The sequence below is a fragment of the Lycium ferocissimum genome, chromosome 4, assembly GCF_029784015.1.
Source record: "Lycium ferocissimum isolate CSIRO_LF1 chromosome 4, AGI_CSIRO_Lferr_CH_V1, whole genome shotgun sequence".
Lineage (NCBI taxonomy): Eukaryota > Viridiplantae > Streptophyta > Magnoliopsida > Solanales > Solanaceae > Lycium > Lycium ferocissimum.
Genome location: NC_081345.1, coordinates 30250454 through 30267426, shown reverse-complemented (window position 1 = coordinate 30267426; position 16973 = coordinate 30250454). Strand labels below are relative to the sequence as shown.

Genomic DNA, 16973 nt, shown 5'->3' with positions numbered 1-16973 from the left:
GCAATTTGCTAGGGTAAAAGAAATATATACCAGAAAATAGCAAACTATTTTGAATATTCAGGCGCTCATCCAGTCCACTTCTGTTCCTCTATAAAGGAAGAGGAAAGCAATACATAGGCATTAAAATTTCTGAATTAACTTGGTAGAATCTCAAAGAAAATAAGAATTGCAAGTTTTTACCTACTTCTTTAATTTTGTAATTGTTCGAAATGAATATTATCCTTCAACTTTCGGATAAGATATTTGAATTTCACAAATTCTTCGTCTAGCAGAGCGACACAAAAATTGTTATGGACCCTTTTAGTTAAAAACTTAAAGGGATTTCACTTATCCAACAGTACACTGCCATATATATACAATCTCCTAATGTTAATATGTTAATCAATCTAAAAGCTTGAAACCTTTCAATTTGAACTCATTTAAATATATATAAATATATATGACATCTGGCATATTCATCCTCATCTTCTTGCACAATTATTGTTGAACCACAGAATGGATTAGGAGACACATAATTATATCCGCTACTCATACTGAATATGCATTAATCTTCTTAATTCTTTGTTGTTTTTCCTATGTTTTGTTTAACTTACATTACAAACTCCTTCATCTATAATTGAACACCACTTTTGCTGTACCCTTTAGGTTCTAGTCCCCCACTCCCTTTTTTAATTTTCTTTACGTTCTTTAGGCCACTTTGGTTTTGTCCGAGTTAGTGATAAATGTCCCGTATTGGTGGATGAGATGAGACGAGGTTGTCTCCTTAATTATATGATTTTGGATAATTAATGCTCATCTCATCAGCTAACTGTTGAAGTTGAATTAGCTAGATCATAATTTATTTTACTAAGTGTAATATAAGAGTTATACTTATTCATAATATTGTTGGTTTACCCAATGTTGGAAACTAATGTTATATTGTGCATGTTGTGTCCTACATCGATAATTAAAGAAATTGATTATTATCTCGTTACATAATCTTGAATTATAACTAACTTTTGAAATTGAGTTAAGCCGAAGGCTCATTTTCTTAAGAGTTGGTGAGCCATTTGTCGCCATATAGTTTTGATTTCACAATCGGGTTCAGCCCTAAGTTGTACTCTACTTTAGTAAGCACCATACTTTCTCTCAATTTAAATAACAATCAAGTGCATCAATAAAACAGGGTATGTGTTGTGTGTGGATGTTTCTGCCAAAGGAGGATCCAGGTAGGTGGCCAAACTAAAAAAGTAGAGGAGTTGCTTTACAACCCACTATAATAAATAATTATAAACAAATACTAATAAAGTAAAAAGAGAAAGCCACTTATTAAATAGTATAACATGTTTCCACTTATGAACATAAGACAGTTTTGCTTTAGGAAAATTGGTGGAATCACATTGGTCCATTTTGTTCCATTAGTGCGTTCATTAGTTAATCGGGGCATTAATTTCTCTTTGTAATAGCAAAAGCACCTGGCAACAATTAGGGCTTGGATTGTCTTGACCAAACTAACGAACAACATTGATAGACGCGTGTGATGCTCTGTAAATGAACTTCCAGGTTAATTAATTTTTCCGTTTGACATGAAAATTAACTTTAGTTACGTAGCAATTTTTCTTCTTCAAATCCACGTTAAAGATATCAGTCACCTGAGGAACATTCTGGATGTGGTTTTTTTTCTTTTATTAGGAAGAGCAAAAATAGGTGTAATCGCCTTCTAGCTAGTTTTAGAAGAATACTTTAGTACATGAAGTTTTTTGGGATGAACAATTTCTTACCTGACTTGTATATGAAATTTGTGACTCTTTTAATTTGTTATTGCATGATTTAGCAGATTATCGTTTTCATGAACAAAAAACTCCAGGTTAGTTTGTACTCGGTTAGTAGTACTTAATAAGCAGCGAATCTATTTTTATTAAGATTACATACTCTCTTGGGCCCAAAGGAAGGAATGATTTTTAACTTGCTAACCTAGTCCATGTTTACTTTAACGTGTGGTCCTAATTTTACTTTTTGCTTTTTTTTATTTTTTTATTTTCTAGAAAAGAAAATGGTACAAGTCGTCGACAATCAAATTAAGAGAAAAAGAATTTGTGAATGCAAAATTTCAAGACTTCAGCCTTGAATGTATTATAGGATGAAACAAATTAGCTAAGGGGAGCATCATCACATTTATATACTAACATTATTTTCTTTTTATGTATTCTTCTAAAAACTCCGAATAACTAAGAAAAAGCAGAGGCCTCTCTTCTCAAATCTCTGTAGAACCGTGAAATGAATTCATCAGCTTTCTCGTCTACGTGGCTAATGTCACAGTCAGCATCTCTTAGAGGAAAAGGAGAGTCAGTGACCCTTAATTGCCTCACTGTTGGAGTTCTACCGAATCCAGGCAATGCAGGTGACGCCGTTTCACTCTGAAGTATTTCCAATGCCTTCAAAACGGCAGAGTTCATCATTAAAACATCGTCGTGTTCAATGGCAGGTGCATGGTGAGTCTGCTTATTGCGTTTGTTGAGGTTGAAAGGGAGGTGGAAAGCAGGGCTGTTACTGCAGCTGAACTCATAGTACTCTTTGGAAGATGATTGGTGGCCTTGGGTATTATGGCCCTGGAACATGAGATTTTGAAAGGCGGCTTTGCCAGCAATCTTGCCACGTTTCATAAATAAGTTGAGATCAAACATTTGTTTTCTCTTTGATAACCCTTTTCTCAACATGAAGTAAGCCACTCGGACTATTTTCCAGAACTTCTTTGCTATGATTGGCAAATTTTGATCCATTTTTGTCTTAGTACTATCGATATGAAAGTTTTTGTTTATTCACTTAAGAAGGAGAGAGCTTTTGAGGAGAGTTGGTAGAGAATTGTGGTTTTATGAGATGCAATTAGAGTGGTATATATAGGTGGCCTTCATACAGAGGAAGAGGATGCAGTGTAGTATTCTCTATGTTTAAGTTTTAAAATAGACACATTTACGGACGGACCACGTATATTACGAGTTGATTCAATATTCTATTGGTTCAATTATTAAAGGAGGATGTTTTGCTTTTTGAGATCCAGCTTTAGGAGAGTCTTTAAGTCATTGTCACTCATCAAATAAATTTGACATTTTCTCCTCTCCACGTGGATTGCAAATTTGATGAGGCCTAGCGATAATTCGGTATCTGGAACTCACATTAAGCTATAGTTTAAACTAGGGTGTACATGGACCTGATTGGTTCTAATTTTTAAAATACCAAACCAAATCAATTGCGTCGAGTTTTTAAATTTATACATCAAACCAAATCAATAAAATTCGGATTTTTCAACCTTGGGTTTTCTCGGGTTATTCGAATTTTTTTCGGAATAGTCTTGATACAAAATATATAACTTTTACTTCAAATATTTCTTTAGTTCTAGTAAGATACAACTATGTAATTAAGGTTTTTCATAAGAAAATAACACAAAATGTGAGAAGAGTGATGATATCGTATTAAAATATTCAACAAAAGATAATAAGATCAGTTAAAATAATTATTACTAATTAATACGCCATAAAGAAAATGACCATAATCTAAAAATACTAAGTCATGCTAAAATAAGTACGGCTAATAAGTATTAATTACATGACAAGAAAAAAAAAAACTTAAGTTATGTATTTTCACTCTCTAAACCAATTATGCAAAACTAAAGAATAGATATCCAACATTATTGTCATTTCTATGGGTAAATTGAAATTCTTTTGTTAGTATTAGTATTGAGTTGATTTTGGTTTGGACTTTATATGAGTTACTAACATCTATAGGATATAAAACTTATTCACATTCAAAATCCTAAGTTCAAGCTTGAATAATATGATAATAGATGAAAAACTACAAAAAAAAATTAAGAAATATTTATAAATTACATTACAAATAAATATTTTTATGTATAAAATATTTTAAAAATTGAATACATGTAATGTCGGGTTGGTTTGGTTCGGTTTGATTTTTTTTAGCTAAAACCAAACTTAACCAATTATGGTCGGGTTTTTTTTTCCCAACACCAAACCAAGTCAAACCAAACCACTAATCGGGTTTTTTTCTCGATTTGATTCGATTTATCAGTTTGATGCGGTTTGTCGATTTACTTTGTACACCCCTAGTCTAAACTATGAAGCAGTGTTTTCCCAACATTCACTTACTCCTCCATAGTACCTTTTCCAACGCCAAAATTTCTATTAAACAAAACATTTAGCTACAGAAAGCATACCCCTTTTTTAATTTACTTGTCCATATTACATTTTGCACCCCTTTTAAAAAAATATTAATTAAAATATTATTTTTCTAATTTGTGCTTATTAACTATGTTTTGGAAATATAAATTTAATTGCTAATACTCCGATAAGTTAGAAAATTTGTTACTTATGATAAGGGTAAAATTATAAAAAAAAAAAAAAAAAAAAAAAAGTTAAGTGATTCTCTGCAATAGACAGTGAAAGAAAAAATTATTTTTAATATATACTAGTATACGTAACCGCGCGATGCGCAGATCGTTTCAAAGAGAAAATGAGCGGAGAGAGATAATAGAACAAATGTTTATAAACTATGTGTGACATATTACAGATTTTATATTCTCATTTTTCTGAATCAGTCTTATTACAAATGATGCTTAGCTAATTTTCATGAATAAAATAAAGGTCTGTTCTTATAAGAAGTAAATACATTGAATGATACGTCGTGAAATAATCAATTTTTATTTTCTCTATTCTTGTGTACACAAGTATCAAATATTAATTTTACACTATAACTTATGTCAAAGAGTAAAGATCTGTTGAGTTCAAATATGTGGCGAGCCTTGCGTCATGGACAACTTCTCCACATTTAAGCCTAGTTTGTTGTCCTCCATGTTGATGTTAATTAATAGGAGATATAGTTTCTTTATATGTCTTCAAATTCCTCACAACTCTGGTTGTAATCTACATTTACGACTCGCCAATAATTCAAAATGGTTCACCAAATTTGACAAAGAGTATACCTTAAATGTGAGAATGATACTGGTATCTACTCTTATAAATCTGTGTAATGACATCATAATATACCAAGAAAGCTGTTTAACAGCTATGTCAATGATATATTATGATATTCCCAAGATAAGTGGTTAGTCACTTCTTTCTGAGAAACTGTCCCATCCGAGTTTCCCATCGTCCACATTTGTGCAGCGTGACTCCCCTGTATTTCGAGCTTCCCCTAGAGAACCCAGTGCTTTGACGTCGTAGTAAGTGCACAAACTCTTCCTAGAAATTAGACATTTACTTACCAAGTTGCAACACAATAACAGTGACATACATTCAGTAAATCCACAAGTTCATAACCATTCTCCCATCCTCATTCGACCCAACAAAGTTGTTTAATATGCAGGGTAAAATCAACGCCACTCACAATTTTTTTTTTTTTTTTGTATAACTAATTGCCAACAACAACTTAAATAGAGAACTGCAATCATCTTGCTATCCTACATAGCATGTCATAGGAGTTCTACAAAAAAATTCTAACTAAAAGTAAGGAATTTCTCAATCACAAAAAATATTTATGAAAGTTGTCAGTTAATTATAGGCCTCATTACATAATCATACGGTATGCGAGTGTACGCTCTTTGTACAAATGAGAGAAACGAGCGTACGCAAAGTAAGCCCCATTGACCCTGCAAGATAAAATCCAAAATTGGGATAAATCAAATTTTTGTCGTAATTCTTTTAGGTTCAAAAAAGTTGTGAGATTTAAAAGTACAAAGTGTTTCCTATTCACCACCAGTAGTTTCCCATAAAAGATGCTTCCAAATGCAGACTGAGATTAAACTTTGATATACTTAATATATATATGTAGCTTTCAGAATAAGAGTTTATTTACCACGACTCCCAAGTTAGCCACATAACCAAGACTATATCCTAGAGGAATACCAAAAACATAGTAAGATCCCAAATTGATATAAGCCACTAAACCTAGCGATTATTGTGGACGTACTTCAAAAATGAAGGAACCTTTGAAAAGAGATATTGTTCATTGCCTTGCTTTCGAAGCCAGAGTAGTGCATAATATTTATAATTGCTAAAAGATCTAACAAAAGAAACAAAAAGAACAACTATTGAAAAAATCGACAATAATATATGATCATACGTGATGAAAATTAGAATCCAATGAATATTTTGAAACAACTCAAGAAGCACAACACATCGAAGTTTTTTTCTTGAACTTCACACTATTTTCTTTAGATCTAATTTGCAGAATGTAGTCATAAGAATAAAGCAAATAATAACAACTAATATAAGTTAGCAAATAGAGATAATAAAGGCCTAATACTTTAGAAAAACGCACCGGCTTGAGACGCAGAACATCTCTTATCAATGGTAATATAAGACTTAAAATTAGTAGCCCAAGTTAGCAGGCTTTTTAGTCTCAAGTTTACAGTTGAGGACGGAACTCTGCAAACTGTCCATGAGAACATGTTCAAGTTCATATCTTCCTACATTGCTCATTGACCACACAAATCTAGCATCGCATTCTAAAAATCATGGGTTCATCTAGACAATGCGGAAGATAATAAACTTCTACGATGCTAGCATATGAAAGCGCTAGAAAGGACGCTGAAAATATGGAACTCAATGCCTGCTGCTATCTGGTGGTGTATTTGGAAGGAAATAAACTCTAAAACTTGGTTTAACAAAAAGGAACCTAGAATTAGTAACAAAGTACAGATGCATTGCTTCACCCTTTTTTGGTGTAATATGGCAATAGCTAATGACACAAAAGCCATGATTGACTTTTTGAGTTCATTAGGAAATCTGTAATGAGGCTTTTCCTGGTATAGTTAGAGAAGTTAGCTACACCTTGGTACAATACCTTTACCAATCAAAAAAGAAAATGTATATTCCACTTTCATTTCTTCAATGCATTTCTTCCGTTTACTCCATTCTCATTCTTTTTGTTAGATATGTTCTTTAGAGTGATTCGGTTTTGCAGTAACACTAAATTAAAGTTCCCTTCCAGATGGTAAGTTACAATCCATACTCTTCTCATCAAAATAATTGTCTATGAAATTCAACAATAGGGAATACACTTGAAGAAATTACCTGTGGAGCATATGGGGGAGGATTAGTGGCCGTGTCTGCACATAAATAACTATCCACTAAAGAAAGGCGCACATTACAAATATTGACGCCCAATTTTGTCCCTCCTTTATTCCAATTTATTTTCTCGGGTTTTTAAATTTATTAACGAGCTAAATACTTTGTTTTCACTACTATTTTTTATTACTATTAACATCATTACTTTCATTACTTTATCACAAATTTTAAATGGTTCGTCATCGTTTCATGTTAGGATTTGTACTCGGTAAATTAATTTTTTTTACTTTATACACACTAATTACTATTTATCTGTACATAATATATTTGTACTAGTTATTAAATTAAAAGCCCATGAATAATTAAAATGAAGGAGGAATGACCACAATTTCAGCCAAATTAATGGCCCAAACGATCAAGCCCATTATCCATTCAACCAAATCGACCCGACCAGCCCAAAACAGATCAGCCCACAGCCAAATCCACCCATCCAGCCTACTATTCCTACCCGACCCGACCCAACTTTCACATTTCTTCACTTCTAACCTTTTCCCTTCTCTTCCTCTCTCCTCCATTCTCAGTGAAAACCCAAACCCCCTTTCACTATTACGAATTTTGTTACCCCATTTTCATGTAAATACTTTCCTCTCTTGTCTTCAACGTTCGGGTCAACAAATGGACAAAATACTCTCTGAAATTTCTGAAACAAATCAGCTTTAGGGATTCGAATTTGAATGCAAATGGCCCTTGAACTTTGTTTGGGTCAAGGATCTGAAATTCGAACGAAACCCTAGGAATTTCCAATATAAATATTCATTTTTGTGACCTATTTGGGGGGGTTCTTTTTTTTTTTTTTTTTTTTTTTGGGGGAGAATTCTCTAAAAAATACCAAAAAACACAGTCTTGAGTTTTCTTTTTCTGGTTTTGAATTTTTTTAAAAAAAAGAGAAAAACATTTTTGTTGAAATACGAGAATTGTGATGAAAGATTAAATTCTTGACGATTCATTAACTTTCGTCGCTGTTCGGCAAAAGCATTTCAATTACGACAGAAGCACTTTAATTTTGACTCGAGTGTCGAATCTGTCAATACGAGAGTAGATTCGAGGCTTTGACGTCCCACTTCACTGCACCACCAACAGGTAAAATCTGATGCTATTTTGATTTATCGTTTTGTTAAAATCATGCTAGCCTAGAATATTCATGTTTTGATGTCTCGTTGTTACCATTCCGCTCAAATCCGTACTTGCTGTTATTGTTTAGATTGGTTTAGATACTAACGCATTTGTGTATGCTTGCCATTGCTGTTTGATCTTGTTCTAGCATCTGTTCGTATATTTATTAATGAGTTAGATTAAATTCCAAGTATGAAGTTATACGATTATCATTCTCGTTTAGTCTAATTAGTTTAGCATGTATTTATGTATTTGTTTGGTTTCGATTGGTCAATAGATGTCAAGCACATTGTTTATGCTTAGGACTAGTCAATTGGATCTGTTTAAGTCTAATTGCTAGGATTATCCGTGAGCATGTATATTTGCGCTTCTCGGGATTATTTTGGTTTGTATGTATGGATCTTTAAATTAGTTAACTAGTAATCATGTGTAGGAAAGACTTTATAGGGGTGAACCAAGTATGCAACTAATTGTTTTCTTTTCTTTCTTAAAATGGATCCTCTGTTAGTTGAAGTTGTCCCGTTAGGGGCATAATGTGTTGTAAACATATGTCGTTAAGTGGATGATTTAAGCTGGAAAAGAGTATTTCTGCCTTACTTATGATTAGCATAGGTAACTGGTTGCACTAGTATGCCTAAAGGAAAATGTCACAGCCTTGTTTATGTGATCGAATGATGACTGTTTCATGCCCAAAATTGTTAATGGTTATTAGCTGGAATACTGCCTGTTTGCTTCCTGTTTATACCCCATTCCGCATAACTGCCAGATGGATCTAACATGAATAAGGAGAAAGATCATCAGTTCCTTTATTTCTGAACCGTCCCATAAAATGTGGTAGTGAAAACAAAGAGTCAAATCTGTAACGTATCTCGTGTTTCTGCCCATCCAATTTTTGCATCCTTACATTGCGAGTGTGTTGTTGTTTGGTTATGTTCGTTTAAGGAACAATGAAATTGTTGTTGTGTTGGTTGTCAATCATAAAAACTTGCATATTATGGAATCATGCCATTGCGCTAATCCTACTTTTCTTTTTCTCTTCTTTTGCATGATACACCGGAGTCAATGAGTCTTACTTTAAGACTCAATATCATCCTACAAAGGCTCGAGATGTACCTCCAAATCCTCCTCTATATCTCTTACTTTTCCTCGAAACTCATCCGAACAAAATTGAAGATCTGAGAAAGGAAACGATAGACATTTGGCTATGTTCTTCCTTTAGTTGCATATCTATGATATTATACTCACTAACCCTTTAGTTGCCACCATGGATACTTGCCTTTTTTTTTTTTTATATTTACGTGGTTGGTTTGAAGTTTGAAGCCTTTTGGAGTTAAGATCTTTGACCTGGACAACTAGAGAATATCTAATTATTAATTAAGTTGTTTGTCACATAGGATCATCACTCATAGTCTACAAGTTATTTACATATTCTATCGCGTGGAACACAATATCAAATAAGGGATTTTTAAATCTATGTCTAACTTGGATAGGAATGGTTAATTCTAAAATGATCTATGTTAAAAGCACCATTTCTGTTAGCCCAGGTTTATCAAATACACACTGTTTTCGTACGACAAAGGGGCCGTAAGCTTGAAAGTATGAAACTTCCCTCAAGTCTAAATGCATTCTAATATTTTTGTCTAAAACGTGTCTTTCTTCAAGTTTTCATATAAATTGGATTTAACCATACCCTCCAAATAGGTCATGTTGATTTAGAAATACTTTAAAATAATGAAGATTTGTATTATTTTAAACATTAAAGTCCCCTCGGATTTTTGGCGATACCATCACTTTTTAATACCGTAAAACCTTAAATTTACTAATATTAATCTTATAGTGATTCTTTCTAAATGGGTAGTTGGTATAATTTATTTTCCTCAAACATATTTATACAATGTTGTACAGTCCCGCGTTTTCTTCAGTTTGTTTATAGCTAAAATTCTTTTATGCAAATTATTATTTTTCTACAAGTCCTATTTTAAATAGCACTCTTACATGTCTATCTATAACTTCAACAATATTTGCAAAGCCATCTTCTTTCCTATCATACTATATTTACACTTAGCCTAATTAAATTTGAATCCGATCGGTTAACCATTATTAATGGAATTTAGAGGATGCCTAATACCTTCCCTCTAGATTAGTTGAATCCGTACCTAGAATCATTTGGTTTCGTAGACTTTAAAATAAAATTAACTTTAGGTGCCCTAATTCACCGTAAATAATTAGGTGGCGACTCCATAACTTTAATTAACCCCGGAATTATCGGGATGTTGTAAACTATTTTGACTCCGGTTAAAATAGGGTATAACAACAAATACATGATTAGAAAAAACAATATCAAATACCTGTGGTGCACATAAACTACACATTATATACTACATATAATTTGAAGAAGCGCAAAGCAGAGGTCAGGAGCTAACCAAACTATAAAATTACACTTTCGAACACTGTGTATCCAAACACAAAGAAAAATACCCAAAACAACAGAGTAAACAGAAAATTGTTGATAATGAAAATAACATATGATAATAAATTTATACTTTTAAACAGTGGATATAGATAAACAAATTAATTTAAGAAATCAATAAGCGGAAAAAATATAACATAATAGGAGTAATAAGAGAAGAATTTGGTAGAATGAAGGATTGAAGGGAAAAAAACAAACCTGACCAGAAGCCAAGTTCATCTGCTGCTTTCGCCGTTGGTGGCAGTGGTCCTCCGTCGCCTACAATGATTTTAATATGGAATTAAAGGACTTTCGCAGCAAGGGACTATAGTAATAAATGTACAAAGATTAAAAAAGTGGTGGTTATATAATTTTTAACCTTCGGTTCCGTCTTTCTTGTCCACTTTCGGGATAGCTAAATTTTTTTGACGAAACAACATGCTTATATCGAACCTTTTCTGATTATAGTTCACAAAGTTTGTACTCATACCATGGTATGCCAATTACTCACATCCTTCCTCCACTATGAATTCAACCTTACTATGTCAGAGGCCATCATTCTATTATAACTTTAAGTGAATTATACACTCAAAAACCAACCTAACAAACCCACAATCATCTTAAGAAATTCAACTTTTATGTTCAAGATTACACAAAATTTGAAACAGAAGAATATCATAACAATTCCCCTTCCAGTGATGAAAGGATCAGCCGGTCAAAAATAGAGAAACCATGAGTGAACCTTCCGATGGCAGAGAACAACAACAGAGCGACAACATCTCCACCAGCAAACAATGCCACCAACCTAAAATTTCGCAATTCAAAAGTAAATTTTAAAAAGTGATCCCAATGAACAACACAATCACATACCTAGACTGATCGACAACAACATAGTTATGCCCCGCTCTATTTTAGGCCCCTTTCATGCATGAGAACTGATTTTGGAGAATCAAAGATATCCACAGGATACGACCGCAGAAGAACATAAACAAAGCAAATACTTTATGCCGATCTGATAAAAAAAAATGTGAATTGTAAGTGTGTTTCGTGGATTTTAATGTGGGTTGGTAGGGTAGGAGTTGCAAGATCGTAGGTTTCATAATTTTTACTGCGCAGGTTTCTTTCTCAGTTAAAATTGAAGTAACTGTTTCTTTATTATAAAAAAAATATAAAGTAACTGTCAAACTTTGAATTTTTTTTTTTTTTTAAAATAACTGTAAAAATTAAAAACAAACAGATTGTCCTATTTCTGTAAATTTCCCAATTTTTAAGAATAAATAAATAAATGTTAACCTTATATTTTTAATCTTTTTAATAAATTGTGTTGAATATTTATACTTGATTCGTGCAATTCAAATTCATCTTCAATGTTTCAAGGAAAAAAATTTATGTTTCTAGACCATTACTCAAAAACAGAAATTAAAAACAGATTTGTACTTTTTAATAAATTGTGTTTAATAGCTTTCTCGAGTAATTCACATGCATATTTTTTATGTTTCAAGGAAAAATATTTAGATGTATATGTTCCTTAAAATAGAAATATTTAATTATTTTTAAATTCAAATTTAAAAACAATAACTACTACAACCAATTATTAACTAATTAACTATTTTTTGTCCTAAAATTACCACGTGTCTTAATCCTACGCTGCCACTTGTCAACATCATAGGACAAACTATCCTCTTTTTAATAATATATAGATACTGGACAAGTACAAAAAAACAGAGGAAGTATGTAACAACGAAGTATGTTCGAATTTCGATTTGTTAATTTCTTAAACCCAGTGACCTCAGAGCTGTTTCGAAGAAAACAATAGACCTCTGATCTTAGCTTTTATGCGTGGTCCATTTATTACCACAATACGTGCATTATTAACTTTCTCTTCGAAAGTTCTTTCAAAACCATGTCGAAGCTATAATAATTAACTTTTGAAGGCTGCTGAAGGTAAGTAAAGGGGGTAGAGAAACAGGCACTAGTGTTCTATTAGAATTACTTGTACCATCTAAGCAAATGACACGTTGATAAAGTATGAGAAAAAATAAATATATTAAATACGAAGTACTAATAACCTCTACCTCCTAGCAATGGGTATTAAAGTTATGCGGACGTAATTAGAAGTGAAATATATTACTATAGTGGGCTGCAAAGTACTCTTTGTTTTGAGAATTAAGCTTGCAATAACAATTATAGTAAGACTTTTATAAACCTACTAAAAGAAAATGTAACGCCAAAGCGAAAGCTACTCTTCACCAAGAAAGAAAATGAGTTTTTGTTATTCTTTATTTTTTGTTACAGAGAAGTGGCCAATTATATATGTATTAAACTCTTAGATTCCACAAATCAAATCTCTCTTTCCTGTAATTTCCACAATAGATCTCTCTTTCCTTTTTTATTTTTGGCTGCAATTTGCTGTGGAAAGAGACATATATACAAAACTATAGATAAAAAAACAGATTTACTAGACTATAGGACTATAAGAATCTATTTGATTCACTTTGGCTCCCAAATTAATAGTCCCTTAAAGTTTTGAATATTCAGACACGTCTAGTCCGCTTTCTATTCCTGCAAATAAAGGAACAGAAAATCAATATAAAGCCATTAAAACCCACTTGAAGTATACGTTTGTTCTACTTCTTTTATACTTTTTTGAAATTAAAATTATTCTTCAACTATAGATGTTTGAATTCCACAATTTCTTTTGTATAGCAGAGATACAGTTAAGCAAATCTTTATCCAATAAAATGAAGATGGGATAATAGGAGTATCATTTATAGTAGTACCCTTTTAGTTAAAGACTTAAGGGGACTTCACTTATCCAGCAGTACACTGCCGTATACAATCTCCTAATGGGAGTATGTTTAAGTAATCTAAAAGCTTTAGTCCTTTACTCCTTTCAATTAATTTGAACTCATCTGAATATATATATGACATCTGGCATATTCATCCTCATCTGCTTACACAATTATTGTTGAACCACAGAGTGGATTAGGAGACACATAATAATATCCACTACTCATACTGAATATGCAGTTTTTTACTTTTTAAAGGATGTCTGTTGCTTTTTCTAATTTTTGTGTAATTACCTTCCATTACAAACTCCTTCCTAGCTCTATGATTGAGCGCCACTTTTCGAGAGCTATACCCTTTAGGCTCTAGCTCCTCCACCCCTTTTTTCCTTTACGTTCTATAAAATCAAGTCCACTCTAAGGTATGCTTTACAAGCAAGCATCCAATTTCTTTCAAATTAAAAGCAATCAAGTGCATCAATAAAATAGGTTGTTTTCGCCAAAGGGGTTTTCCAGGTAAATGGCCAAGCTCTAAAAAGCAGAGGAGTTTCTTTACAACCCACTATAAATAATCGTAAATAAATATTACCCTGTAAATTTATTTTGACCATAGATTTTGAAGTTAAAACTTGAAACTTGAAAATTTGAGTTTTGAAGTTGTGATTTTTGGAACTTGAAATTGTGTTTGGATATGCTGTTTACTTAAAAAAGACTTGAAGTTTTGTGAGTGAAAGTCCAAAAACCCAAAAACTGATCAAGACCAGTTTCTGGTACTTGAATTTTTTTTTTCAGAAAGATTTTCAAAATATATGGCCAAATAGATATTTGAAGTTAAATTTTCAAAATTTGATCTAAAATCTATGGTCAAACACTAGCTTAAAAAGAGAAAGGCACAGCTAAAACACTACATAACATGTTTCCACTTATGAACATAAGACAGTTTTGCTATAGGATAATTGTTGGAATCACAATATTGTCCGTTTTGTTCTATTAGTGGCATCATTAGTTTACTGGGGCATTAATTTCTCTTTGACATAGCACAATAGTCCTGGCGACAAGTAGGTTTTGGAGTGTCATGAGCCCACCAGTGTAATGAACAATATTGCTGTAATTTCCTGAAAATGTAAGAAAGTAAATCTTTTTTAAATGGTAAGAAATGTGGGTTACAATTAATAAATTCCATTAGTATATTTTGCAATTTTTACTTCTTTTGTTAAGCATATGAGTTGCAATGAATCTCAACCATTAATTGTTTTATGGTACACATGACATAGATCTACAAGACCATTGAACATTACTTGACTCAATTGTACTTGACTGAATCTTTTTCCCAATATTGCTAGACGTGTATGATACAGTGTAAATGAATTTCCAAGTTAATTTTTTTCGTTTTACTAGAAAAATTAATAGTATAACTTTAATTAGCAATTTTTCTTTACCAACTCCAAGTATGTACTCCCTTTGATTTTTTTCCTAGTCCAATATACTAGAAAAATATTTCCTCTTTTACATGTCCATGTTAGCAAATTAAAAGATATTTATATATTTATTGCAGTTATATTCTTATCATTAAATATCTATTTCTCAAACTTATTAGAGTACTAGTAATAGTTAAATTTAGATTTTCGAAGCATAGTTAATATAAGCAACTAAATAAATTAAACACTAATAAATGATTTTACTCGACAAGTAAAGGAGAACCATACTCTGTTTATGCTTAATAATATACTTTACGAATCTACTCCTAATTAAAACAACAGTCTCTTCGGGTCAAAGGACTGATTTTTAACTTGCTTACCTATTCCATGTTAGCTTTTAGGTTGTAAACTTGCTCTTCTTATTTTCGAGAGAAGAAAAATGTAACAAGTACCGCCAATCAAATTAAGAGAGAAGGAACTATTGGGTGCAAAATTTCAGGACATCAGCCTTGAAATTATTATACTGTAACAAGAAACAAACGAAGGGTATCATCAGATCACATAATAATTTTCATAATTTCATGACAAGAAAATTATGAGGAAAAAAAAATCCCGGAGACAGAATGGAGCGACAAATTAATTTGCAGTATTCACAGCTCTCAGTCTGCAATAAGCTCTTTGACTATTTCAATGTTATTGCACAGGCCAACTAGACCATGCATGAATATATTCTGAAAAGGAAAATTGGCAACTAAAGCTTAAAAAAAATTAAGAAAAAGCAGAGGCCTCTCTTCTCAAATCTCTGTAGAAGCGAGAAATGAATTCATCAGCTTTCTCATCTACGTGACTAATGTCACCCTCAACATCTCTTAGAGGAAAAGGAGAGTCAGTGACCCTTAATTGCCTCACTGTTGGAGTCCTACTGAATCCAGGCAATGCAGGTGACGCCGTTTCACTCTGAAGTATTTCCAATGCCTTCAAAAAGGCAGAGTTCATCATTAAAACATCGTCGCGTTCAATGTCAGGTGCATGGTGATTATGCTTATTGCGTTTGTTGAGATTGAAGGGAAGGTGGAAAGTAGGACTGTTACTACAGCTAAACTTATAGTACTCTTTGGAAGATGAAGGACAATATTGGTGGCCCAGTGTATTATTATGGCCTTGGGTATTATGGCCGTGGAACATGAGATTTTGAAAGGCGGCTTTGCTAGCAATTTTGCCACGTTTCAGAAATAAGTTGAGATCAAACATTAGTTTTCTCTTTGATAACCCTTTTCTCAGCATGAAGAAAGCCACTCGGACTATTTTCCAGAAACTTTTTGCTATGACTGGCAAATTTTGATCCATTTTTCTGTCTAAGTACTATCGTATATATTCACGTGTTTTTTTGTTCACTTAAGAAGGTGAGAGCTTTTGAGGATAGTTGGTAGAGAATTGTGGTTTATGTGGAAGTAATTAATTGAGTGGTATATATAGGGGGGCTTCAGGAAGCAGTGAAGTATTCTCTATGTTTAAGTTTTAACATTGACAAGTTTGGCACAGACCACGTACATTACGAGTTGATTGAATATTCTATTGTTTCAATTATTTGAGGAGGTGTGTTGATTTTTTAGATCCAGCTTTAGGAGAATCTTTTAAGTCATTGTCACTCATCAAATGAATTTGACATTTTTTCCTCTCCTTTCACGTGGATTAATTGCAAATTTGATGAGGCCTACTGATAATTTGGTACTCAATTGGAACTCACATTAAGCAAAACTACTATGAAGCAATGTATTCCCAACATTCACTTTACTCCTTTAGCACGTTTCCAATGCCGAAATACCTGCTAAACGAAATGTTTAGCAACCAAAAACATACACCAATCCTTCCATTCCTCTATAATTTAGTTGTCCAAGTACAAAAGAAAAGAGGAAGTATTAAAAAGAAATACACGAATAGGAAAAAACAGGTTCCCAAATGGTGCAGCAGAGGAAAGCCACCTTTTAAACTGCTTGTAAGTTTTAACAGCGAAGTATGTTTCGAGTTTCGATTTGTTAATTTCCTAAAACCAGAGACCTCAGAGCTGTTTCGAAGAAAACAATAGTAC

At 32.6% G+C, this 16973-nt stretch overlaps 2 protein-coding genes across 2 annotated transcripts; both read right to left on the bottom strand.

Annotated features, from left to right (window-relative positions):
* Positions 1-2035: 2035 nt before the first annotated feature.
* LOC132054569 (uncharacterized) lies at positions 2036-2858 on the bottom strand. The gene has a single exon (XM_059446552.1). The coding sequence runs from the start codon at positions 2757-2759 to the stop codon at positions 2208-2210; it is 552 nt and encodes a 183-aa protein (XP_059302535.1). The 5' UTR covers positions 2760-2858; the 3' UTR covers positions 2036-2207.
* A 12507-nt stretch (positions 2859-15365) lies between these two features.
* On the bottom strand, positions 15366-16308 carry LOC132054568 (uncharacterized). Its single transcript, XM_059446551.1, has one exon. The coding sequence runs from the start codon at positions 16229-16231 to the stop codon at positions 15653-15655; it is 579 nt and encodes a 192-aa protein (XP_059302534.1). The 5' UTR covers positions 16232-16308; the 3' UTR covers positions 15366-15652.
* Between the last annotated feature and the right edge of the window lie 665 nt (positions 16309-16973).